We start from the raw sequence: 27,625 nt of genomic DNA, 5'->3' as shown, positions 1-27,625 counted from the left end.
AGCGGGTACGAACAGGGGCAGCGTTAGCAGCATTGCGGGGACATGGAGAGGGTAAGAGGGTGACAGAATCGCACATTATCCTGATTTGGAAAGGATCCACTAGGATCATGGAGTCCGACCCCTGGCCCCGCACAGAACACCCCAAGGATGACACCACGGCCATGAAGAGCGTTGTCCAAACGCTTCTTGAACTCAGTCAGGCTCGGTGCGGTGCCTAAGGAAGGTTGTCAGAGATCAGACAGAGATCTCACTGTACTTTCGCTGGGCTTGGGGCGCTTTGGGGGGAGCGCGGCAGCCGCGGCCCCGCCCCTGCTCTCGGCGAGCGGCAGCGCTGCCTGGCTCCCGCGGCCGGCGCTCGACGCGCGCTGCCTGGCGCCGCCCGGGCCGCCGCCGCCATGGCCACGGAGGACGAGATCATCCGCATCGCCAAGAAAATGGACAAGATGGTGCAGAAGAAGAACGCGGTGAGCGCTGGGACGGGACGGGTCGGGAGGCGGATCGGCGGCGGTGCCGCGGGCCCCGGCGCGGCCCCGGCCGGCCCCGCGCTCCCTCCTTCCCGCGGGCGCGGGGCCTGTCCTTTCCCGCCGCCGCGCTTCCCCGCGCTGCCCGGCGGCCTCGGCGCTCCCCTCGCCGCCCCGCGGGGCTGCGGCGCTTCCCCCCGGCCCCGCCACACGAGGGGAGCCGGCAGCCGGTTCTGCTCCCCGGCGGGGCGGCCCCGTCGCCCTCGCTCCAGCGCCTTCGGCCCAGAGGAGGTTCCCGCCCGGGCACCGGCCCTGGATGGGAGCGGAGCGGCTGCGCCCTCCTTTTCCTGCTCGCTGAAACCGCGGTGTTGGCCCTGCGCGGGTAAAACCTGTCACCCCGAGGAGAACGAGTGCCGAGATGGCCTCCTGTACATAGTGGGGTGTCGCTCTTAGATGTGAAAGCTGGAGGTTTAGGTGGCATGTAAAAACTAAGGTATGAGTGAAAAGCCTAAACCAGCTGCGGCAGGGCCAGAGTTGAGTGAATAAACGGGTAAACTTCACAAACGGATGAGGAATGTGAGCTTTCTTTCTTTCTTTCTTTCTTTCTTTCTTTCTTTCTTTCTTTCTTTCTTTCTTTCTTTCTTTCTTTCTTTCTTTCTTTCTTTCTTTCTTTCTTTCTTTCTTTCTTTCTTTCTTTCTTTCTCTCTTTCTTTCTTTCTTTCTCTCTTTCTCTCTTTCTCTCTTTCTTTCTTTCTTTCCTCACTTCTAATTGTGTCTATTAATCTGGAGAATAACTTGTGCGAATATAGTTAGGTAGGATTCAGTTGGCTTAACTCAAGTGTTATTGTCATGTATGCCCTTCATACAGAACTCAGATAACAGATGGTGTTTATACAGAGTCTACAAACACATCAAAGCAAGTAAAATCAGAGTGTAGAGCAACAGGCAGATAATGATCATGGTTATACATAAAATAGCATGTCAGTAAGTTGCAAAATCTGTTTACTGCGTCTTTATCAGGTGGGCACATAGTTATTCTCCGGAAATTTGTGCTTGTATATGTGGTCGTTGTTCTTCCTGCAAGGTACTATTATACACATAAAGTTATGGGTTTTTTTTCTATACGTTATGATAGTGCATTAAAAACTTAGTAACAGTAATAGTTCAGAACTCAACACTGGAATTCCACTTTATAGAAGTAGTTTTGTTATTGCTTTATACTGGAAGTATGAAGAGAATTATTAATAATATTTGCATATTTATAGAACTACTGATTGTATTAAACCAATAAGATTTGTTTAGTTAAGAATACAAGCAAATTCATTGTAAGTACAAGCCATGCTTCAATCTTTGACGTTTGGTAATATGACAGAGTTTAGCTCTGATATGTTTGAACTTCCAAATGATACATTGTGGCAGCAAGACCCTTGTCTAGAGGAAAAAATATTTTATGACTGGCATTTATTAATTCCATTATTTTTCGCTCTTTGTTTTTATTTCTATTCTCCATTTATTTATGCATAAAAGCATTTGCTCTCTCACTTTCTCTAAAACTGAAGTAGTGGCTCTTTCCTACAAGGTGTTGAAAGGGTGAAAACTTACTGACTGAAATGTTTAAATATCACGGTCACGAGAAGGATAAAGTGCAGCCAGCTCAATTTTATTTGTAAAACTTCTGATAACAGAAAGAAAACAGCAGCTCTCAGGTAGCATGAGAACAACTGTTGATACTGGAGAGTAGCCATAGCAGGGATACTGCAGGTGACCACAGGGTATTTATTTCTCTGTGATCTGAAAGTCTTAGGAGTATGGATGAAATTCCTAACAGCAGCTGGGAATATGTATTCTCACTCAAGACATGTGTACACTCACGCATGTGTAACATCATTAACTTTCAGAGCTCTGGGGGCGGTGCAGTGACTTCCTTGGGGTCAGCATAGGTGCGATGTGGCTGAACACAGCGGGCACAGCTGGGCCAGGCTGTGCCTGGCTGGAGCCAGAGCTAAACCTTCACTTTCACCTCTCTCCAAGTAGTGAGAGCACCAGCAGCGTTGGGCTTATGTACTGTGTTGAAACAGAGCGTAGCTCCGGCTCTTTACTACACACAAGTGGCTCTATTGTTAGGCTGATATTTTCTCAATGAGCTGCCACTGTGGCCAAGACTGGAGATCTGACAGTTTTTCCAAAGGACATGTGTGTAGCATGATAAAAACCCTTAAGCTGTATCGAAGGAGTGATGTACATTAGTTTTAAAAACAGGAAATGTCTCTGTGTTTTTCTTATTAGTCTTTGTCATTTACAAGGTATTTCTTTAATTTCATAAAGTGATTTCCTACCTAATTCTGCCCTGCAGTTAAAATGCTAACTTTAGCGAAATTATTAAGGTAGTCCCTATGAAGAGGTACTTTATTGTCTCACAAAGGTGAAGAAGAATTGAGAAATGCATTCTTACACAAGTACCCACTGAATAATGATGCTCTTGACAAGCTCTTGTGTTCCTTTCTCCATTTTTACTCATCAAGAACAGGTACTTAGTCCGTGTCTTTGAATGAGAATGATTTGATGACATGCATTAATAATACAAGAAAGAGAAAAAAGCTTTGATACTTGCTCGCTCTGAAGCTGTCAAGAGTCAGATGACAAGAAATGTTTGATCTCTCATACAAAAGGTGACTCTGGCTTGTGGCAAAGCACTCTGCAGCATTTCTTTTGATGAGTTAAAGGGGCAGGCCATGCAGACACTTTCTGAGTCAGACTCTTGGTGATTTGCCTTGACTAAGGATTTAATTGTAGCTGTGCAGATTTCATAACTATTTTAGTGAAATGATACATGCAGTTCTTTTGTTTGGAAGGAGAAAATAATATGATTTAGTATTTAATGCACTGTGCCATATGTATTTCTGCTGTTGCTTCAAACTGAAATAGATACTACTCCTGCTTCAGAACTGATTGGATTAAAACCTGTAGTGCCTTCCTTTGAGCTTCTGTTGTATGTAAGTACACCTTTCTCTCATTAAGCTGCCGTAATTAATAGGTATGAAAATTAAGGCTACACCCATGAATTAAAAAAAAAATCGAGAATGCTTGAGTAAGTTTAGAGAAGAAAATAAAATTGTCTGTGTTATTAAATATATACTCCTTTAACTAGAACAGAATTATAACTGGATAGCTCTCCCATCTTTTAAAATGCACTCCATTTTCTATTGCCTGAAGCTCAGCTTTAAAATATGACTATAGAATGCCATTCTGAGCTGTTGTGATCTGACCAACTGAAAGAAGTTGAGAGGAGTAATCTACTGGATCTGTATGAAGCTGACTTCTGTTAATTTAAGTGGCAAGGTAAATTGAAAGCCAGCCAGCCTAGGAGAATGGGGCATTGCCTTTCATTTTCTGTAAAATTATAGAAATACCTTTAAAAGATGATTTATAACAATAGTCTTTATGGTTGGGGGGGGTTTTGAACACAGAAATCTTTCATTAGGAGAAAAGTAATTACAAGTCATACTATGCAACTTCCACACCAGTCTTGAGATACAGAGGGTATTTGACTTTATGCTAAAGAAAAGTGATTATAAAAAACTGTTTAGTTGGTATGAGTTTAAAACCAATTTAAATTTAATTTTAAAGCATCTAATTCTTGGTGCACAGTATAATTGATTCAAGAAGTGAAGGCTTGGAAAGGATTAGTGCATTCTCAATTTTGGTAATTCGGTAGAGAAACTGGCATAAAATGTAGATAACATCTGTTAACCTGTTTTTTGGTTGGGTTTGTCTTTTTTTCGTTTTGATTTTTGTTTGTGGCATTTTTGGTTGTTTTGTTGAGTTTTTTTTCTTGTTTGCTGCATTTTTTGTGGGTTTTTTTCTTTTTTTGTTTGTTTTCTGGTGGTTTTTTTTAATAGTTGCATAGTTTCTTAACCTGCTGTGTATCAAGTTGCTAGTATTAAAAAGCATTTACTCTGGGAATAATAAATTTTTTTTCACATGTGCAGTTGAGAAAGGATATAACAGGCAAAGGAATTTTGACTAGACTGTATTTCTAAGATGAGATGAAGATAGTGCTACTTTGCATTACAGTGTTACTTTCATACTGAATTTGCAGACTGCAATAAGCTGTGTTTATTTTGAAATTACATGCTATATACAGTGTGCTAATAACTTAATTGGTTTGAAGGTAAGTATTATCAGATAATATTTTTTTAAATGGCACATTGACTTCTGTCATTAGTTTTGTTTTGGCTAAGAAAATTCTCTTGAATTTGATTTTGTTTTGTAGCAGTGAAGATAATTAGCTTGTTTTATTTGGATCTGTGTTTGCATAGAAGAAACCACACTTATGGCTCTTGAGAGAAAGATATGGTTTAGTGTGCCAACTCAATTTAGCACCTGAAAACATTGTGACATTTCTCAGTCTTACATCATTGCTGCTAAAATTCTGTGGTTAAGACTGGAGAAGTTTTGTATATCATGAATAAAAGTTAAATGAGGCTTTTGCTCTCATGGCAAAATAGTAAAACTTTAGCTTTACATGTTAATTGAATTTGTATAAGGTGGGATTTGGTGAAATGTTTGGGTTTGGAGGCCTCTTTGGGTCAGAAATGTTTGAAAAACAAAGGTTGTAGCAGGCATTTGAAGGTATCCAAAGCTGAGGGTTTTTGGATGTGACACCAAAGTTCTGCTTCCATCTTTCTCAACCTCTTAGTGGTTGTTTTAACCACTTAAGATAAAGTATAAGACAGCAGATGTAGCAGAATAGTTTCCTTGCAACAGGTGTTATATTAGAAGTTGATTAGGGAGAATTTGAAAAGCAACCAAAATGCAAAATAAAATAGGATGAGTTGAGAGGTAAGGAAAGAAAAGTGAATCCAATTCCACAGATTTGCAAATGGAAATCTTGTGGGATTTATTTCCAAACTTCATGAATTAAAAAAAAAAAAAGAAAGGAAAGGTAATGAACTGAGCCTGGGTGAACTGAATGGCCTCTTGGATGCACAGGCAGTTGTTTCCTCCTTTCTGTTCATAGCTTCCAGGTTCAGCACCACATGCACTTGAATAACAGCCAAATCATCTCAGCCTTTGGGATGTTTGTGTAGGCTCACAGCCCATGTGCACAGTCAGAAGTGGATGGTGCAGAGCTCTGCTGAAGTAGAGCTGGTACATCATCAAGGTTGGAGAGGTTAAAGAGAATTACAGAACTCACATTTATGCAGACTTTTTTTAAAGTAAGGCCTATATTGCTAAGGAGTGAATTGTTGGAGTAGCTGTGTTTAGACTTTCTTAACATCTAATAGTAGTCTCTGAACTTGAATCATCTGTCTAGAAAGCTGCTTACACAGAATTAGTTAGTACCTTTCCTAACAGGCTTAGTAGTGAAAAAAGGAAAACCCAGACGTATGGCTTTACCACATCACCACAAATATGATTAAGAATGATGTCTGTCTGTATGTTTTATATATATGTGCAGACCTTCTCAACTCCAGGTTCTTGTTCTAAAACTGATGTGGTTGTTCTGAACTGAAAATTGCTACTGTTGTCTGGATTGTTTCTGTTGCTATTAAGCAAAGCACCCTTGAAGATGTGTGTTGGTTAAGTAGTAATTTACAGAATGCTTTGGCTGTCCTTTGAGTTACATGGGGTAAAACTCCCCTAGTTTTTGAGTGAATACTTTGATTTCCAAGTTAAGGCCTGTTAGTACTTAGAGTTTGTGAAGTGGAACATTCCTTGTTGTAGTTCTGTGGATAAATTGAGAACTGGTGGTTTGAACCCAGTGTGTGACCCTGAAGGCAGATAAGATTATATTGTTGACATTATATTTGAAGTTCCCAATTGCTACTAAGTTGACTTTTTTGTTTTCTTTCTTTTTTTTTAGGCTGGAGCTCTTGATTTGTTGAAGGAACTTAAGAATATTCCCATGACCCTTGAGTTACTACAGGTATGATTTTCTTACTGTTGTTATGTTGCAAATGTTTACTCTGTAATGAAGAAGGTGGAACCAGCAGATTTGAAAGAAGGTTACGCTATTAGATTCCTAGGTCCGAAGTCCTTGCAAGCATTGGTTTTGTTACATGGTAATCTAGTTTCACTTCACTTCATTTAGCAACTTATCTTAAGTATTTTTTTCCAGTAGCAAACTCTTTATAGCTTATCTTTCTGATTAAGTTGAGATTAGTAAATTTTGTGATAGACAAAGGAGAAGAGCTGCTTACAAATTTACTGGACATAGAATCTTACATTTTTACTGTAATGCAAATGCGGTGTGTTTCCTTCCTCTGAAGGAGAACGCTCCTGATTACAGCTGATATCATCTTTTCTTAGGTAGTTAGTTCTAGGTTTACCTTGTAAATGAGGAGAAACATAGTTGATACCTTTTAGACAAGTTGTATTTGACACACACTCCACATCCTGCTCCCTCACTCTGGGTAATGTATTTCTTACGGTAATTATAATTCTCTTTTACTCTCCTGGGCTGGAGTGATGGGGGGGTACAATCTGTCCCAGTTGCATGGATACTCTCACTAATGTTACTTGGATTTACATCTTTAAAAATATTTCATATATTATTTTTTAATTCTTTCAAAAAATAAACTTGGTCAACTTTCCTTACACATCAAGTTTCAGAGCATGCCGTGTAATTCATCAGTGAGCAACTTTTTTTCCAAACCAGTCAGATATTTCCTATCTGTGAAAATTTTCAAATGTCAGAGTTAAATCTGAGACCTGCTTTGCTGTAGTAGCCACTCAAATTGAAGGAGATTGAAAAGTAACTTTTTTCCAAGGGGCAGTTAATGGTCACAGATAAACAATTAGCTATAAAGTTCAAATTTTAAGGGTGCCAGAAGCAATAACATTTTTGATTCATGCATCCTACATACTTGCAGAATGCACTTAGTAAGTTGTTACTAATACTATTTCTCACAGAAAATAGGAATTTTAAGGTGTCACTTTTACGCATGAAATGCTGGTACAACTCTGATACTTTGTCCCCTATGTTCAACCTTCTTCTTTAAAAAGAAAACAAAACCTCAGAAAAAATACGAGCACAAAACAAGAACAAAAACCCAGGAAACCCCTCTGGTTAATCTGAATCTTTGGAGTTTCTTTGTGGAGATCGTAATGTAAATTATATTTTGCATTAAGTATAATAATGTTATTTTGCCTTTGGAATTAATCTCATCTCAAATGCTCTGGAAATTCAAGTACTTGGGGATACTCTTGCCTAGTGCGTTGACTGTACCTTAGTTAGGAAGCTTTTCATAAATATCCATTGCTGTATTCAAAACAGTTCCACTGCATAAGATTGCATTTAGAAACATATTTGGACTCAAATTTACTTTTTTTTCCCCCTTGAGAGTTTGATAAATATGTAAAGTCTGACATGAACTTTCTTTGTTGGCCTCCCAAATTTGCTTAAGCAATGGTGGACTCGGAGCGAGAGTTGAAACGTGAAGTAATTGTACTCATTGCTCTGGTGGTGGATCATTAGCGTGCCAGTGTCAAGAAGGGTGATGATCGTGAGATAGTGGAGGCACTGTTTTCCTCTCTGTAGATCAAGACTTCTGACAAATGTGTTTGAATTGATGAAATGCAGAACATAAGTGAAAAGCATACTTCCATACCCATTTTTAAGAAGTTTTGAAAGCTGGCTGCATTGAGAAAAGCTCTGCTAGCTCTGTTATTCTTGTGTAATAAGAGAAGTGATGGTTTTTCACGTAGTACCGCTGGTACTTCAGTCTGAAAAGATGGGGTCCTCTGACTAGTTTTACAGGTATGTGCAAAAGGAAGGTGCCTATTAGTAGTCTGGGCTTGTGCTGATGTCCTGTGTCTTTCATGCTACATTTATTTTCACAGAAAACTGGAGCGATCACTAAATAATACCACCGTGGTGTTACATCTGATGAGTTTTACGTAAGCAAGCTGATCCTTGCTCAGCTAGGCAAGGAGCCAGTAGGCTTCCTCAAATGATTTATCTGGTGGTCTGACTTGCAAATCTGTTTAGCAGCTTCACAGCATTAAAGGCATCGTGTCTCTTGTGTTAATTGTGGTTAGTGCACAGCTAAACATTGAGTGAGACAGTCAGGCTTTATTTTAACAAACAGGTTTTGCAGGAAATTAAACACACGTGTAGAACTTGGCTGTGGTGTGCAGTCCTTGTTAATGGCTTCAGCCCAGTTCACTGGCAAGCAGGCTATGAGACCTGGGAACCCAGAGGGAGTTATTCTTCAGTGGTTGGTTTGGCTCTGCTTTGGTCTGAGTGCTCACCAATTCTCTATCCTCATACACTTACACTTGAAAGTTGGTAGCACCCCTGCTTGCTTTGGTGGTTGCTCTTCCTCCCTGGCTGTGTTCCTTACATTTTTGCATTTGTTCTGGTTTAGAGAGCACCTGCTGCCACCGTGTGCTCTGCTTTGGGTTCAGTCATAGGTTACTTATGCTCACTGCTGCTCGCCCCTACTGGAGGCTGCTGGCCAAAGCTTCAGTGCTTCAGGATGGAAACAGCTGTCTTATGCTGTCTTTACTCTGAAAGAAGATGAAAAGTGCTCTAGAATTTAAAGGGGGGAAGAATGAAAATACTAGGGTTTTTCCCTTAAAATGCGGCAATCACAAGGACAGCTCTACTGACAGGAAGACTGAGGAAATTTCAAATACTGTCAGCTGGTTTGTCATTAAAACATATTCATTTTGAGAATATAAACTGATCTTTTGTGACTAGCTGTGCCAGCTAGCAGGCAGATAAATTAGTAGATCATGACTTCCTCTCTTCAGGTAGACCTAATCCAGTGCTCTAGAAAAGCAAACAAATTAGTTGTTTTTATGTACTGCTTTAGGAGCTGGTAGTTCAGTTTCCGTAAACTGTCTCTCTTGTGTGATCTGAAGAAGAAATTTTTCCAGTTAGTTTTGAGTTTTACTTGAGTTTTTGGATTTTACGTGCTTAAGTTAGTCTGTAAGTTTGTGTTTTCCCTTTGCTGATGAGCACAGCCTGTCGTTATGCCCAGGTATTAATGGAGGGCTGGGTTTTTTGGTAGATACATTTTTCTCATCCAGATGTGGTATTTTATGGATTTTCAAGGACATGTTATTCTTTATTGTCTGAACATAATGTTGAGATTTAAGTGCTCAAAATATCAAGAGAATTGGCCAGTGCCATTAATGTGACTGAGCAGAGTCCATCTTGGAACACTTTAATTACAGGTGAGTAACCATTTGTTTTCTTTAGTCCAAAATATGTGTTTAGAGCTGATGCTCAGGCCTGAGATTATTTGATGTGTTTCCTTGCCTGAAATAGCTATGGGTTATTTCAGTATGTTTCCAGTCATTTAGCACATCCATGGTTCCTCAGAAAGTGTTGTTTGGGTTGTAAGAAGTAATTTACAAGAACAAATCATTTCCATTTTTAGCAAGCCACAAAAATGTCAATTTTCCTTTTAAGAAGAAGGAAGTTTATGATGATATATTGCAAAAGTGATTTATATTTAGTGAGTCCTGTAAATGGTAATGCAGCAAAACAGCATCTTAACAACAAATAAAAAAATTAGTCATCAGTCAAAATACAAAAAGATAATAAAATCCTTCTTTTTATTGTTAAATGCTTTTCTCCTCTTGTGAGGCTAAAAGGGTGAAAATTATCTCCTTGTTACACGAACACATTAGCCATGAATCTACTAAAATATTACTGCTGAGCTGATGTCCTCATGTGAGTCTTGAAAGGCGTGAATTGTAACTTACATTCACTCTGTAGGTGGCAGTAGTGCCAAAGGCTTAAAGCTCGCCACAGTCTCGGTCTTTTCCGAAAGATAGGATAGCTCATTCTTTAAAATCTTAAACACAGGGAGTTCTGCTTCTATCTAAAGTCAGAACTCTCTGTGCTAAGGATTCTACAGAATATCAGTATCACCAACATTTTTAGGTACCTCAAACATGCTTGCTCCCAGCTGGTATTACAGCTTTTTCCACCGCCACTAAATGGGAATTCTAAGAGTGTGATGACAGTGAAGAAGTTAGCAAGCTTCTTATAGTGCTGAAATATAAATACAGTCCTTAACCCTTGTGCCCACCATCACTGCCCACCCTTCCCCAAACTTTTGTGATGAAGACAGATGGTAATACTGTTGTATTTCTTTTTAAAATGTCCATGTTGTTAAAATAATTTTTATAAAGGCTTGCAGTATTTTGTCCTGATAATCACAAGAAAAAAAGGAAACAAACCTACTACAAAAGAAAAAGAAAAAAGATATTGTAAAAAATAATGTCAAAGTACAAATTTATATATGTTTATTTGTTAAATTGTCTTCATGTCACTTGTGATAATGTATATTTCTATTTCTTTTGCAGTCTACCAGAATTGGAATGTCAGTGAATGCAATACGCAAGCAAAGCACAGATGAAGAGGTTACATCTTTAGCAAAATCTCTTATCAAGTCTTGGAAGAAGCTGTTAGGTATGGCAGCAGAAATGAGCCTGCTTTTGCATGTTTTAACTCTGTGTAGCCCCAGTGCTCATCATTGACACTGCCTTGCTTTAGACATATTTGTGCTTTTGTATGAATATTGAAACTTCCTGTGCTGGTGTAATTGGTTTTTTACTTTTTGACTGTCACCAGGCCATTACTGTGAGAGTGTATGCAGAGAAACAGTTAATATATTTTATTTGGGCTGGCACGCAGTAGGAAATCAGCTTCTCTGACATGATTCATTTCTGAAGTCTCATTGCCTGCAGTTGAGCTGGAGTGACTGTACTGCAGCACTAAGCACTAACAAACCTCTTTTTTGAATAGTTTCTTTGTCAAATATAACAAGAACTCAGGAGAGCTGGTGCAAAATCTCATGTGAGAGTGTGGAGACTTTGAAGTTTGGTTATGAAGTAATTTCTGAAGAGAAAAAAACAGTAAAAACTATGTTAAAATCTGTTAGAACCTACAGGTAGTGAGAAACAGCTGCACTTTCTAAAACCTTCATAATTTTAAATTGCTCACTAATTAGTGACTTAATAATTTTTGTTTAATTTACCTTAAAGCAATTAATACCCTTAAAACCTTTCTGTTAGGGTTTTATTCAAGGGTATTTGGTAGCACTTAATATATCTGAAAGCAAATCTCAAAATGTGTCCACATATTTTTGTTCCTGCACTGTGGTGCACTCTGTTTTGTTTCTTTGTATGTAAGTTTAGGTAAATTAATATTTTAATTAAGATTTTAAAATAGAAAACAGTTTACATTATGATGTAAATATTTACTATTCTATCAGGAAAAATATACCAAATACCAAGAGAGTGTGAATCCCCTACCATTTGAACTCAGCCTCATTTTTATCAATTGTGAAGTGTTTTATCAGATATTTTATAACTGTCTTGTAAATGATATAGAAAATACTCTGACTGTCTGTAGAAATGGGCAATTTGTCAGAACCTTAAACTTTGATGCTGTAGAAACAACAGCCTCCAGAGCAAACTTTTTTGAGCTACCTTAAAGACTTTTAACCTACCTACTAATAATGTTAGTTTTAGTAGTTAAAATAAGATAATACTAGACATGCTGATAAAATACCTTTAAATTTATAATGACTTTTATAATAAAAGTAAATGCAAATACAGGATTTTAGTGTAGGATCTGATCAGAGTTAACTCGTAAATAGTGAAAATAATGTACTTTTTATTTTTAAACTAAATGTAGAAGTCCTACTTTATTACATCAGTATATAAAAGTGGTAAGGTATATAAGTGGAGAAATTGGCTTGCATATTAGCATCAGTTACTCTAAAGACTTCTAAAAGTAGCTGCTGGATTGAGTGATTTAGCTCTCAAGTTATTAAAAGTCATTAGTCTAAGTTTTAAGAACAAAACCCTATCAATATTTGGTGATATTTCAGTTAATTTTTTTTTTCTTGGAAGTATAAATTTTTAATACTGCAACTTAGCTTAGACAACATAGTAGACGAGATATTCTCATTTCCAACAGAATTCTCACTGGGAGTGTGCTCAGACACTGCTCTCTTTGGGGAGTGGGAGATCTGCCTGATTATCACTGTGACTAAGGGATTTGCCATTTGTTTGTTAGGACACTAAAAATAATTGTCTAATATTTTTAACACTTGAGTACCTTAAGTCAGTCAAAATTATCTTAATTCGTTGTTACTTAAAGTTTACTGGCGTTTAAGTGTTCAAACATTGTGAAACATGAGGAGTATCACTCCTTCTTGGAGGGTTTCCATGCTGTCAAAGTCTGGGTAAGAATGTGGTGCCTGAAGGTCACAGCAGGTCAAGCTGGGTGTAGGCTGCTGTGCAAAGAAGCAGCCCTGACTTCCCTTCTGCACAGGTGCCTCTCTGCTCCCTCCTGTGTTACAACTAGTGCTGGAGTGGCTGTCCAGAAGACCAGAGCTGGGAACTGACCAGTTGGAAACAAATTGTTTTGTTCATTTCTTCTGGCTTCAATTTCAACTATCACTTTTTGGTCCAGCCTGTTTGCTGTTACTGTTTCCTGCACAGGGATTGTAGCAGTAACAGACAGCTGGGGCGAGGTGGACCTTCCCCTTTCTCATAGTTTGCTAGATTCAGATTGTTTTAACACAGCTGGGAGACTCTGCCTAAGGCTTTTTGCATGAGGTGAAGTCAAACATGTAAGGAGCTGGGAAGAAAATAAGAAATACTTGGCATTTATCAGAACTGAATACTTCTTGAGGCAGTGGGTATGTAACCTTCGTTCATGTGCTAATTTTTGTTACAGAACAGGTATTATTGTGTGTACATTATTGTGCCAGCTCTAGTATAGTTGTGGTAATGCACTTACTACATAAAATATAATTAATCCTGAAAATACAGCACTGCTTGCATTCAAAACTTAGGTAGTTAAATTTTGTTTTGGTTGTGATGTAGATCTGATCATAAAGCATAGTAAGGCAAATATTTTGCCTCTTTTATCATTGCTCAGTAACTCATTAGAACATAAAGTTTCATAACTGTGAAAGATAGGGTATAAGTATGGGTGGGAATCTTACAAAGTACTCTTATTCTGTTTTATCATTAGTTTTGACTTTCTTGGAAGAATACGAAATACCGTATGTTGAGCTGCTTGAGAAATGAGTTTCGATTATGCTGTTTATAGTGCATGTAAAATGGTATGGAGCAAAGATGGCAGCAGAAGCGGACAGCTGTTAATCGTACCAAGCATTGTACTCAGAGCTCTGAAGTCTTTGTGAGTTATTTTTATAAATGACATTTTGAATTTAGGCAAGAATTGTTGACTGTTCAGGCTGCATGTAATGTTTCAGTTCAATGCTATCAGAATTTAGTTGTTAGGAATGCATGGGGAACATGAGAACAAATCAAAGTGAGTTATGAATCACCAGATCTTTGTGGCTTGACTCGAGCCTTCCCAGGTTACCAATGGTTTTTTGGAGGGGTCAGAAGCTGTGCAGCAGAGGGCTTGTGACCATTGTCTGAAGTGACTCACTGAGTGAGCCACAGTGCAAGGTCCCTTTCAGATTCTTTCTGAAAGTTAAACTACACGGCAGAGATGGTCATAATTTGCATAAAGAGCTAAATTCAGTTCTCAGAATAAAATTCTGCTCAGTTATAACATGGGATTTACAAGTAATGACTGTTTTGCCAAGTAGCTGAGTATACAGAGTATGCTGTGCAGATAATGAATCTATGCATACTCCTTTAGGTTGTCAGGAGTGTTTCTTATGCTAGAAAAGTAACAAAAAATCCTTAAGGAGTATAACTCTCATAATAAGTATTTACTTGCTGAACTGAAGAATAAACAGTGAAAAAGAATATCCAGACCACTTAAGTAAATTTTCCTTCAGTAACTTTATATACTGAACCAAAAATGCAGAATCATGGCACAATATCCTTAGCATTAAGTGATCATCTGTTGCCAGTATTGAAAACTGAAAGTGAGGCCACATTTTGAAATGCCTATTTCAAAGAAGGACATGCCTGAGTAATTTTATTGTAAGAGTGTTGAAGTGTTAATAACACCAGTCAGGCATCACAGAAATATTTTACAAAGATTACTTTTTCACAAAATCCTTTGTTATTTCAAACCTGGATTTGATTCTCCTGAAGCCAGCAAGTGCAGTCTAGGAGTATCTTACAGCTATGTTAATGCTGTCAGAAGTGAAGTTGTTCAAGGACATCTCAAAACCTACTGACTTTGCTCAAAAAAAAAAAAAGTTCCTGGCAAGACAAGTTCTTAAATTATTATTAGAGTCTAATAGCATTTATGAGTATTATTTTCTATTGATAAGAAGAGTTCATGTCTATATAAGACATCAAGCAGAATCAAGTGCAAAAATAATTTCAGTAGTTTCATTTTCATATCGAGTATGAGCTATAGAAATCACCTACTGTCAAGTGTATATTTGGAACTGTTCATGTACTGTTAGTAGGTCTTTAATTTGTTAAACTAATCAGTGGAGAGATAACAAGACAAAATGCATTATACTATATAAGAGAAAAGCACATATAGTGAAGTAAGTCCATGTGTCATGGTCTTTTGTCACTGATGATAACAAAATCTTTAAAAATAGTAAACAGTTCATAATTTTGTTGATTATTTATGGATTTTTAGATATTCCTTCTCCCAGTGCTACTGCTGAAAGGAAACTTTACTGATCTTACTTACATGCCTTACTACATCTTGCAGAGGAATTGCTGACAAGTGTAGCTGCTTGTGCATCTCAAGATTATTAGGTCAGATTCTGGAAAATGGAGCTTAAACAATTATTGAATATGAAGGTCACTGTTAAATTAATAACTATATAATTCGATATTTGTTCTCTTCTCTCTTTCCTTTAACTTATTTAAACTGAATACTCAGAAAATTTTCCAGGTTCTGGTGGTGATTCCTGAGCAGGCAACACATGATATCCCACTAAATTAAATTTTCATGTGCTTCCAGGTAATAACTAGCCACCTTTCACTAATGTTTCTGGAAATTTTTTTCCTTTAATACTTTTCTTAATTTGAAGTTAGATTTATAAATTAATAACATTACATCTTTATATTTTCTAATTTTTTCTTGTAACTAGCAAATGTTTAGTGTTTGCTTGTAATATAGTTAGAAAAATCTAAGAGAAAGCTATTAATGGCTTCTAACATTCAGATTAATTACGTTATCTGGCTGTATCTTATTACATTAAAATTTTTAGTTTGATAACACAAACTACTGTAATGTCTTATTTGACCCTGGAGAGATTTTTCACTGGAGAAGCTTCAAGTATCTTTCAAATGAATTGCAAGTCCCAAGTAGAAACTGCAGTGCCATTGTTAAACTTTAAATATCTTATTCCAATGGCTATTAGTCTATTCTTGTTGCTACCATATCCTTTGTATTTTAAAGAAGAAATGTTAATGTAAATTAACTTCTCTTATAAAAAAACCCAAAACATTGAGGTTTTTTTATGGTTGCCTGAAGATGAAGTAGCTAAAACTGCAAAGTTACAGTTTTCAGTCCTAAATTTGGTGACAGTTTCCATTTGTTTCTGAAGAAAAAATGGTAAGTTTGAATAGCTGTATGGAGTTGCAAAAAAGAACTGCACAACTTGTAGTTTGTATTATATAAATATTTATAATGTTCTGTAGACTTCCTGAGGTGAATCACACTGGAATTTTTAAAGACATTTCACAGGAGGGCCATTTTTTTCCACCTTACTTTGTTAGAATTTCTGTGGTTGTTCACAGTTCCCATTAGATGTCATTCTTCCTTTTTGTTTGAGTCTGGTCATTGAATGAAAATTAAGCTAATTAATAGGGACTTCTAATTTGTCAAGGATAATTTTTTTCCCCCAGTGGATAGATGAAATGCTGCCTAGCAGGCTGTTAATTGCACTCTTCTCTTTTGTCAATACAGTATTTCAATAAGACAAGATAGCCTTATTACTGTATGAGTTTAAAGACAGAAAGCATCTCTTTTAGTGCTTTCCAATTTATGATCTATAAGAGTGACTTAAACACTTAGGATAATATTAACTCTATTTTCAGCTTTCTGAAGCTAGATTAAGCAAAAATATCTACAAACTCATAAGTGATTAAAGAAACTGTATTTTTGAAGACATACTTGCTGAAGATGTCCAGTCTCAGCTGCTCAAGTCTGACCTTGACTTCCTTGCATAGACTGGTTTGCAGCTATAGGAGGAGCTGTGCTTTTATCTGTGTATGCCCTGCCTTCCATAGGGGATAGAAACCATTGGGGTATTGGCAGGTGTTGGCAGGTGCCTGCCCTTGGTAAAATGGTGCTGGGCTAAATGGAAGTGTTTGATAAAGAAGATCTGGGTCCCAACTATGTCACTGTGGTGTGTATGGTGCATAATAAGCAGAGGATACACAGATCAGACCCGTACCCCAAGATACCTGTTTGATCTCATGGTCTGTCTTAAAGCCTCTGACAAAAATGAGCAAGTACTTAAAACATTATGAAGTTAAATGAGATTGCATGCATATTTGGAACATCTTTTAAGATTATATCATGTAATCAGTTGTTGCCATAGAGAGAGTGAGTATGCATGTTAAAAATGGGAGTTGTTTTCTTTCTCTTAGTGCACTTCAGTTGTCATAGCAGAGAACTCATGTGATCCATTTAGTTTGTAGTCATTTGCTTTCTTAGTGAAATTATTTTTATAAACAAAAGGTGTTAAATTAGTATCTTTATTAGGAATTTTTTAATAACATCTACACCTTATTAAAGACAATCAGCCTGAGTGCATCATCTGTGTTTAATTATCTTTTTTTATCATTAAACACAATTTATCCACGATTGAATACAGCATTTGCAAACAATGGGTGAACTATTGAAGGCTAGGAGAAGTATCTTCTTGTGCTTTTCTGGTTCCTGTACTATTTTGTGTGCATCTGTTTATAGGTGCAGCTGGAAACAGGACGGTAGATTGCTGCCTGGTCTGATCCAGTACTGCTCTCTCTGCTCTCCTGTTGCAATGATTTTTTTAATAAAGTGGTATTTGATTGGATAAATTTGTTAACTTACAGGTTCAAGAAAGGATCAAAATCATGTTCCATTTATTGTTCCTATAAAAAGAAAGCCAGTACAGTTATTTTCTACTCTATAAAAATAAAATTAAAAAGCTTGATGTTTGAAGAGACCCAAATTTGTGTTACGTACAACCAAGTTCCTCTGAGAAGCACAGGGATGGGGTTCCTCTGGAAATAAGGATACTTTTAGATGCTTAAACAAGAATTTACATGCTTAGTTCAGGACATCTGTGTTGGCAATACTGAGCCTTAGCAGATTTCCCTCCTTTTCTTGCTCTGTTTTTAATTAATTTTAAATTTTGTAATATATGCTTATTCCAGTAATACAGTCTACGAATTTAGAAGTGTAATAGCAGCTTTATAAGGGCTTGGAAAGAGGAATTCACGAAATCTGTCAATCAGTGATGCCAATCTCACTAGGCTTTCTCTGTAGGCAGTAGAGAGCCAGCCTTTCTGGAGAACAAATCAAAGCAGGTGCTCAATTTAGCCACTCTGAAATCCTCTTTACAAAAGAAGGGTGTATGCATTCTTGCTGTGCTAGAGTTAAATGTTGTGATTGCTCTTTTCCATAAATACTTTTGTCTTTATTCTTTATAAAATCATAGTGAAACATAACCTATATTGGAATGGCAGATTCAAATATATTTAAATACTGAGGCAAATAATTTAAGAGCTATCACAGAAAATACTGTGTGTCTGGAGAACTCCTTCAAAAATATGAGAACAACTTTTTATTTTGCCAACCATGATGTCTTCCGCAATATAATTAAAAAGAATGGCATGTATGTAGTAGGAAGTTAAGTATATAAAGCATGGAAGGCAAATTCCAGAGATTTGATGTAATACCTAGAAAGTTGCTGTCTACCTAATGCAGGAGTGTTGGGAAAAATAAATCATAAAAGTCTATGTTTCCATCATGTCTTCACTGCCAGTTTAAGCAGATGCTGAACTTGACTGGAAGGATCTGAAGCGTTGTTGTGTTTTCCATTTCCTGCATTGGGAGGGAGCTGGGAAGTGGAAGGCTGTACTGCAAGAGAAAGTCAAAGCAGGAGTGGGAGCTGATAGCATTTCCAACTGGTTCAGGAAAAATCATGATATTTTACCACTGCTTTAAATCAGTTACTATTTCTGGGTAGAAGAGAGTTTCTCATGTTTTGTATTTCCAGATGGACCTTCAACTGATAAAGATTCTGAAGAAAAGAAAAAGGAGCCTGCATCTTCCTCACAAAACAGCCCTGAAGCCAGAGAAGAAAGGTTAATGGCTGTGCAAATAATCTCAGTATAAATTAACATTAAACTATTTGGTCTGAATTTGTCCTATTAGAGACAGCTGCCATGTGCTTTTCTGAAAGACAGAGTTGTCCAAGAAACAGTGTTATTGGGGAAGTAAACTGTGCTAATGTTGACATGAAAAAAAAAAGTGACATAGGTCAAGATATGGCCAGACAAGTTTATTGTTTATTCCATCTGTTGGGTCTGTCGAATACTCTGTCCTCTCTCAATACTAGCACCCAACTTTGAGAACTATAAAACAACTTTCAGTCTCTTCTTTCTGGTAATTGCATATGCTTCTTTTTGATGTTAGCTTTTATATTTAATAAACATTCTGCACTTTTTTTGGTAAACACAAAATATGTTACCATAAAAAGGAGTCTACATTAATGTCACTGCAGGAGCTGAAGAACATTTACAAGAGAGTATTTGCAAGCTCATTTCTTGTATGCATTTCTGAGTTTAGTGATCTCTTTTTAGCAGCCATTTTGAAATTAAAGTTTAACCTCTAACTATATATCCAGATGGAAGCTTAAAACTTGGTTTACGGTTTGTAAAACTACATAAATTGTGGGGGGGTTTTGTGACCATGACACCCTTTCAATACAGTAAGCAAATTGAATGCAAGGCATTCACTGCAGAGCAAATGTTGGTGTGATGTATTGTCACTGTTTTTTAAAGTAAAGTTCCGTGGGAGGAAAAAAAAGATTTCATGTTAATGTAAAGAACTGAGAATTAAAGCTTATGTGCCACATAATGGAATGAAATACCTGCTGTGTCTCTATTGTGTGGAATACCCTAGTGAATAGTATAAAGACACTTTAAAGATTGTATTGACTGTAGAGCTATAAATAACTTAAAAAAGGTGGCCTGTGTTCTTATTTTGGAATACCATCAAATGGATGTAGCAAAAGACCCATATTTTGCCCAGAAACAAAGTTATTTGAAGAAGGGGGGAGAAACATTAATATTGGTTTTCATTTTGCCTTTTTTTAGCAGTTCAAGTAGCAATTCCAGCAGCAGGAAGGAGGAGGGTAGTGCTCCCTCAAATTCTTTCATCCCATCTTTTCCCCGGGCTCCAAGCACTTCAGACTCTGTACGAGTGAAATGTAGAGAAATGCTCTCTGCAGCTCTCAGAACAGGAGGTGAGCTTTATAGACTATATTTTTAAGTTTAACTATTTCCTTCTTCTCTATTTCTGTCTTTCCCACTGTACTTTATCTTCTGCCCTGTAGGGTAGAATGAACCCTGTTTGTTTCCATTTATGTGTGTAGACCCATGAAACAGTTCACCCTAGGTGCAAGTAATGAGTAACCTTGACAGCATGGGAATGTTTCAAAATGCATTTTCATTGCTGCTAATTCAGGACATTTTGTTGCTCACTTCATCTGATATCTTGCCAACAGGAGATCTTCTTTTCAGGAATGTTATTGCCTCCTTAATGCTTCATTTAGATCCTTTTATGGAGGCTGCTATTTTTTTTGTCTCGGGCTTTTTGACTGAGAGGGTGTGACTATATACAAGGCTGCCTTTCTTAACCAAAGGTCCTGGAACCTTCACATTTTGGTTATTGAAGGCTGCCTTTCTATTTTGATTTATTCTTGACATTTCATCAAGGTAACCTGCAATAAGACAGTCTTGCATTGCTTTTAACCTCATGCCTTTTGGGTATCTGTAAATTCTCTGACTGTTCTGGATTTTTTCTTTGTATCTCTCATGTACACTTGGGTGTCTTTAAACTGACAAATGGAATGATTTGCTAGATAAGGAGCAAACTGAAATCTGGACTTTTCAGAATTAACTGATGTTTTTTCTGATGCATCCTTCTCTTTATCAAAATTATGACCCAGCACCTGTTTCTCTGCTCTTAGCTTAGTTACCTTGGCCCAGTGTAAGTAGACTTCTGAATCATCCATGTTTACTCTCTTCACTCTTTTATTCTCTCTTTTAATTCATATAAATTCAGGTATAGAACATAAGCAAAGATGACTAAGACCATGAATTTGTGGTCATCTGGATATATAGTTCACAGACTTCTTTTGGGACCAGACAATCACATACAGCATCTCAGTATTCATAATTCTATGTAGTCTTCATATTAGATAGTTCTCCAAAAACCCTTTTTGCTATGTTGCTTTCTACAGCACATGTAAACTGATGGTCCATGAGTTAAAAAAAATGAGGTTATTTTTTTGTGTTATGGCTTTTGATATGAGATCAAAGTTGGTGTTTGGATTACTCACTGAAATACACTCATGTTGAAATGAGGAGGGAGATATATGTAATTTGTTCTTAAGATGTCTTGGAAATGTAGATGTCTTGGTGAGGAAGCATTTTGGTCAGAAACAGTAAACAGTTATCTTGAGACATTTTAGTTCAAGTGTTGTATTGCCTTCAGGACTGCTGTGGTCTATTTGTTCTAATTTACATGTTTCATAACACATCTCTGCTTTGCATTTGAACAAATCTAATAAGATTGTTTGTTATTTAATTACAGTGTTTCTAATGAAATCTTTCTCTTCCATGCATGCAAAATATTTATTTGCTTATTCTTGTATTGTGTGGACTAAAACAATTGATTAAACACAATATAAAATGTTTCCCTTTTATAATAATCTGTTCTGTGCACAGACTGTGGAGATGGGAGAGATGCCAAGCCTATTGTAATATTTTAGATTTTTCTGTACAGCAATGTTTATTGTTTCTATTTGTGTTTACAAGTAGGTGTCAGAAGTTTTTTGGTTTTTAAATGTTTTTAACGCTTTTAAACTTCTGTTCTGCTTCTTTCACTTATTTGTGTTCTTCCAAGTAATACATTTTGAAAGATTAAGTACACAGTAAATTAAAATTACATATACAAAAAGAAGATTAACTGCAGGTGTTATGTAATTTGCTGAGTTTCAGAGTTCTGGAACTATAGGGATCACAGGGATATCGAACACAGAGTGTCAGGTTGCTAATATTTAATAATTTGTTTTCCTCAGATGATTACATTGCTATTGGTGCTGATGAAGAGGAGCTGGGTTCTCAGATTGAAGAAGATATCCTTTGTAGTATATCTGTGTGCTCTAGAGCAGGAGTATTTTTTAAATAGGTGGTAATTTTCAAATTATTTAATTTTATCTATATATTGAATGTTTTTTCATTTCATATAAAACAAAAGTGGCAACTGTGTTCAACACATCAGTACATAAATTTAGTGTTTAAAAAAATCAGCCCAACCTAAATGATTTGCCTTAAAATATGTAGGAATGCAAGTAGGAGAGTGTGTGGGTTCTTTTTGACTCAATATGTTTTCCTTCTAGCAGCAATATTGTATCTTACTGAAGCATTCTTACATAAAATGCTAGGCTTTTCTATGCTATTTAAAAATATTTTCTTGTAAACAGCTTAAAAATTTTCTAGTGTTTTTATTTGATTTTCTATGAGTTTATTTCCAGATGAATTCACAGTTTTAAAAAGGGCAGTTCTGGTAGCAGTGTTTGAATAGTTCCAGAACAGAGGTCTGGGCTTCTTTTTTTAACAACAAAAAAAAAAGTGTTAGTGAGCTGTCATTGAATATTTGGTTCAAAAATGAATTAATTCTTCAGGATGAGGTCAAGAAACTGGACATAAACTTATGGAGGACTGTCCACATTTACAGTTGAGGTCCTACTACCCAAAAATTCATATTAGCTGACCCTAACTAAAATTATTATAGCTAAACTATGATTAGGCTTCAGAAAGTTGTGAATTCTGCTGTGTTGAACAGGAAAGTAGCTGTTGGTTGGAATGGGGGGAGGACTTGAAGGACAGAAGTACATTGATTTAGAACTTGCCCCCCAGAATGAATCCTTCCTAATGCTCTGTTTTACTTGTTAATGTTTTACTCTATTTTACTTATCCATGTTTTGTTCCTTAAATCCAAAGCACCTATTTTTCAAGAATTAAAAAACACTGATATGAAATACAAGAATAGGGTACGAAGTAGGATAGCGAATCTCAAGGATGCAAAGAACCCTAACCTAAGGAAAAATGTATTATGTGGAAACATTCCTCCTGACAAGTTTGCCAAAATGACAGCAGAGGTAAGTAAAGCACAGGTCTTGAACTATTTCCCTCTGGGCTTACATCCTGGTCTGTATTTATTAGCCATAAAAGTAATTTATGAAAGCTGCCTGTACTTCTGAAAGACTGTGGCTTTTTTGTGGCTTGCAGAATCTGAATTACAGGGCTGTGTTGGGGTAGAGGGCATGAAAGTCTCTTTACAAGTCAAAATATATCGAGAAAGTCAAATGAAAAATTGAGTTTTATGGGAGAGGAAAATGAAGGCTCATTTTATTTTTCTGTAGTTCTGCTTCTATATATTAGATTCTGCCCCTTCAAATGAAGTATAAAAGAGTGTCTTGGAGACTGAGACAAAATAATTATGGTCGACTAATGAAAGTTGTGTTCAAACGAAAGTTGTGGTGGGTTTTTTTTTGTTGTATTTTTTATTTTTTTACTATAGCTTTACATAAAGTTAGGGCAGACAGAGGCTGGTGAAAGAATGTGTCAAAAAAGGAGATTGTACCTTCAGTATGTATTTTGATTTTCTTTGTTCTGCATGTTTATGTACATATGTACAAACAGATACTTTGTTCTGTCCAGTGCACATTCTTTGTTTGATTAATGTTTTAGATTAAAATGTCAATGGCTAAAACCCCCTTAGTGTTAAGATTACTTCTGAAGTGAAACAGCATTGATACAAGATTTTCATTCCACATCTACATGGGAGGGTGAATAAAATTGTATTGAACAAAAATGTAACCAATTGGTTTTGCTGTGCACACTTGATTACTAGACCTTGTGGAGGTCTTGTGCACTAAAACTATTTCAAAAGAAAAAGAAAATGAGTGATTCTGAACTCTTTGGTTAGTGTTTAGAAACTAAGTTTATATGATTTCTGGTGACATGGTACATTATGGCTGTACTGTATTTATCAGAACAAATATGGAAGTAGTCAAAATAATACAAATTTTTTCTTATAACAAATTATGTAGGTCAATGAGACAGTTTTCCAATGATCTAACCTATGGAGAACATCTTTCTTGCCTCTTCGGAGGACTTTTAAGTCCTGTACCTTGCCTCGCTTGCATTTCTGAACTTCAGAAGTCTATTTGCATAGAAAAGTTTCTAGATGTTTGATGTTGTAACTTGTACTTTTTTTTCCTATCTGTGTTAAAAAAGAGAACATTTTTAACTTCTTGTAGCTTCTGTGCTGTGAAATAGCCCAGCTTAAGTCTCGTAAAATTAAAAATGTGTAGAATTACATTGCCCTTCAACAGAGTTGTTGTTCTTGGATTCTAAATAAAAAATTGTATTGGCTCACACAGTGGTAACTTGCTTTAAAGCTAAAACTCTCTAGTAAACTCTGTCTGCTCTTTGTCCTTTACAGGAAATGGCAAGTGATGAGTTGAAAGAAATGCGCAAAAATCTGACCAAAGAAGCTATCAGAGAGCACCAGATGGCTAAAACAGGAGGTACCCAAACTGATCTGTTTACATGTGGCAAGTGCAAAAAGAAGAACTGTACATACACCCAGGTGCGTGGTTATTCAGACTCTTCATTTTCCTTTTTCAAACCTTAAGTCCTAGATAAGAGAAAAAAAATTGGAATTGCAAAATGAGCTTTTAACAAAATGCTGACAAAGTACAAAACGTGAAGATAGCTGGATCTTCTTAGTTGTGCTTATATAAAGCAAGTTTGTTGTATTTATTTGCCAAAAATTTTATGTAAATCCAAGCTGAGTATCTGTATAGACTGAAACTTCAGTTTCTTTGCAATGCTGAATTTTTGCTAATTCTTAATACATCATATTCATAAGAGTTTTATGTGGAGGAGAGATACTGTTTTTAATGTCTGTAAGCTTATTTTTACAGAGGGACTAAATAGCAGAAAATGATATATGTGTATATACATGTGTATTTTTTTTAATATATGTAATGTACCATTTAACTAACACTAGACCCTGATTTACAGTCATTCCTACAACTGCAGAAAGGGTGCTTTAATTTGCTTGACGGTGCTTCAGGGAATGTCATTTTCATCATAGGATCAACTGCATTTGTGTTTTATATTGTTAATCAGATGGTTTAAATAGCAAGCTGTTTTTCAGTCATGAGACTTTGGAGTCTTTGCACTGGTAAATGTATGTGAAGCTGTACTGGACGTACTTTTAGTGCAGAATCTGCTCCTAGAAATATGTGCACAGTTTCAATGCAGAAATTGATGTTTTAGTGCTGTTAAATCTCTCAAAATCCAAGTTTATAATGGCTTTATAGGGAGGCAAAAAGCCCAGTTCAGTTGATACATAAAGTTAACTTGTATTTTTGTGCAAATTTGTTTCCTTAATGTTATGCTTTGATATAAACAGTTACATTGTACATGCAGTAGCAAAACTTGAAGATACTAATTTTCCTTTTCTACTCTGGCTCTTGCCTTTGCCAAAGGTTCAAACCCGCAGTGCTGATGAACCCATGACAACGTTTGTTGTCTGTAATGAATGTGGAAACAGATGGAAGGTAAGACTGTTAGACTGCTCTGCATATTTGATAGCAGGCAGCCAGTCTCTGTGGTTAATTTGGGTTTACAGTAAATGTGACAAACCAATTTCTGTTGGATTTTAGATACTTCTAAACCCATTAATGATATTACATGTTGAGATTGCAAAATAGCCTTAAATTAGAAATGTATTTCTGCCTGAAGGTGTGAGATCTCTAATGTAGGTTGGTGGGCAAGGGGGAGAGAAGTCAGGACTTAGTCCTTGCGACATTTAGTTACAGTACTGCTTTGCCATATGAAGTGGTGACAAGCTAGTCACAGTGTTTTATCTTTCTTCACCCAAAGTTTTTTAACTGGTTTTAATCTCTGCTTTGGTGAGTGTAACAGGCATTTTTTAGACCTTTTGTTGTTATTATTTTTTCTGGGTTTTTGCTACTCTGAAAAGAAGAAGCAATAAAAAAGAGACACGAGTGCTGCTGTAATCCTGTACCAGGATAAGTGTAGGGCAGTGATAACTTGATTGAATTTTTTTTTTTTAGTTCGAAAACCAGGAATTTATAAAGCTTCTGAGAAACACTGGTAGTTCAATAAAATGGAGAAACACTGAAAGGAAGGCTTGTAAAATTTACAGTTTAAGGTGTGATCACATGCCATGGGAAGCATGATAACCTCATTCTGTTATTTTTCTATGTAAAGAACACTGCAGCTCTGCAGGGCCATGCCATGGTATACATTAAGACTGCCACATTAAAAAAAATATTTTATGCATCTTGGTTTGCATAATTTACTGGTGCACACTGTTCAGATACGTGCTCCGAGATAGCTAAATTATATATAAAGCTTAGAAATTGTTTGATGGAATTGTTTGCAGTACCTGAAAAAGTACGTTTGTCCTTAAAAACCTTTTGTAAGTTGGCAGTTACAGAAGTGTCTGTATACAGATGCCTGAAGGAATGATTAAAATACAAGCAAATGCTTTAATTAGTAATTTCCATATCCTATGTGTGGTGTTGTATTTCTGTTTCTTCTTGCAAAGATTTAAACCTAAGCTTTATGAAGATCTCATAAAAAATTCTTTTCTTTTGACAGTTCTGTTAGAAGAAGAAATTGTCAAGACATCTGGACCAGTATGAACGAGGATTTTGTAATTAGCTTTAAAAACTAGGCTAAGCATCTAGCTTCTTGCAAATGAGAGGGTTTTTTGGTTTTTCTTTTCTTTTTATTTCAAAGCAGCATACATGCCTCAAGTTAGCCTTTGTTTTGACACAACCATCATTTCCTTAAATGCCTTCCTATAGCTGGTAGTCAGTAGGGCCAGGTTGCTCAATTGTATGGTGAATTTTAAAATATTTTTTCATTTTTATAAGTAAGTTGACATTAAACTTTTACCAGTTAAACATTTTGGTAATTGTCTTGTTTTTTTCTAACTATGTGAATAATGTACTGTATTTTTTGTGGTGTGAAATATACACGCTCCTCCTGTGTGTATTTTGCGTTTCCACATTTGCTCAGTTGTAAGAATGAAATTTGTTTCTCTCTGCTCTGTTCACTTTGCTTTGCAAGCAGAAAAGGTATATAAGTTCCTCATAACATTTAACTCAGTTGTTAACTAAAACACAATTTAATTAATTCTCTAGTTTGTATGTGCTCTTTCTGGATTAGGACTAAATTTACAGTCATGGGGTTTTGAATATTTATTAGTGGATATGATGACATCTTTGCAGTGATTGGTTAAGCTTGTTTATGTAACCAGCTTTGATCAATGCAATATATTTTATTGCCCAAAGCATGTATTTTACGTTCTATCAGTTGGCATTATTTCTAAGAATGTCTTAAAATAGTGGTTAAATCTGATTTCAGTGTTCAGTCTTGCTTAATGTGCTTGACAACCAGCTTGGGTTTAGACTGTAAATAAGCAAAGGCATTGTGTTATAGGCTATCCTAATAACACCAGCTAACCAATTCATTACATTAAACTGGCTGGGGAGGTAATACTATACTCCCTTCATTTAAATGGCATTGATTTTGTTCATTAAATGATTTTTGAGATGTAGAGTTTCCGATGTCAATCATAGACCTGCAAATGGGAATAAATTATTAAAGTTACAATTTTTTCCATATGAGAAATTATATAAATGCTGCTTTTTTAGAGTTTGCTTTTTAACAGTGCATGTTTAGAAATATTTGCAAATGTGTTTTCAAGGAAAAACATGTCAACATCTTTAGAAGAGATTAAACTCTTTCATTATATCTAATTTTATATTACTTAATTTGTTGGAGTTTGGGGCTGAGGAGGTCTATTTTGGCACTGTATAAATTATTCATGAGGAGATGGGAAGAGTATGCACAGCTCCTGGAGAATAAATTCCTTGAATGTAAAGGAAAAACAA

The 27,625-nt window shown here is 36.4% G+C and overlaps 1 protein-coding gene across 2 annotated transcripts; it reads left to right on the top strand.

Annotated features, from left to right (window-relative positions):
* TCEA1 (transcription elongation factor A1) lies at positions 1-27,625 on the top strand. 2 transcript variants are annotated; one of them, XM_014881630.2, is made up of 10 exons: positions 1-464; positions 6,328-6,390; positions 10,788-10,893; positions 18,608-18,695; positions 19,710-19,858; positions 21,698-21,754; positions 22,626-22,780; positions 24,130-24,276; positions 25,184-25,255; positions 26,325-27,625. In XM_014881630.2, the coding sequence occupies exons 1-10, from the start codon at positions 396-398 to the stop codon at positions 26,331-26,333; spliced, it is 915 nt and encodes a 304-aa protein (XP_014737116.1). In that variant the 5' UTR covers positions 1-395; the 3' UTR covers positions 26,334-27,625. The 2 variants fall into 2 exon arrangements, with proteins under 2 accessions (XP_014737116.1, XP_088031111.1); XM_088174985.1 differs by lacking the exon at positions 1-464 and adding an exon at positions 3,434-3,454.

This window comes from Sturnus vulgaris, chromosome 1 (genome assembly GCF_052056855.1).
Source record: "Sturnus vulgaris isolate bStuVul1 chromosome 1, bStuVul1.hap1, whole genome shotgun sequence".
Classification (NCBI taxonomy): domain Eukaryota; kingdom Metazoa; phylum Chordata; class Aves; order Passeriformes; family Sturnidae; genus Sturnus; species Sturnus vulgaris.
The sequence above is the reverse complement of the archived record's forward strand: the minus strand, read 5'-3'. Positions and strand labels throughout refer to the sequence as shown.

Coding starts and splice junctions, on each gene's coding strand:
- TCEA1 (XM_014881630.2), top strand. CDS start 396: ATGGCCACGGAGGACGAGATCATCCGCATCGCCAAGAAAATGGACAAG. Junction 6,391..10,787: donor TGACCCTTGAGTTACTACAG/GTATGATTTTCT, acceptor TTTCTTTTGCAG/TCTACCAGAATTGGAATGTC. Junction 22,781..24,129: donor TTGCCAAAATGACAGCAGAG/GTAAGTAAAGCA, acceptor TGTCCTTTACAG/GAAATGGCAAGTGATGAGTT.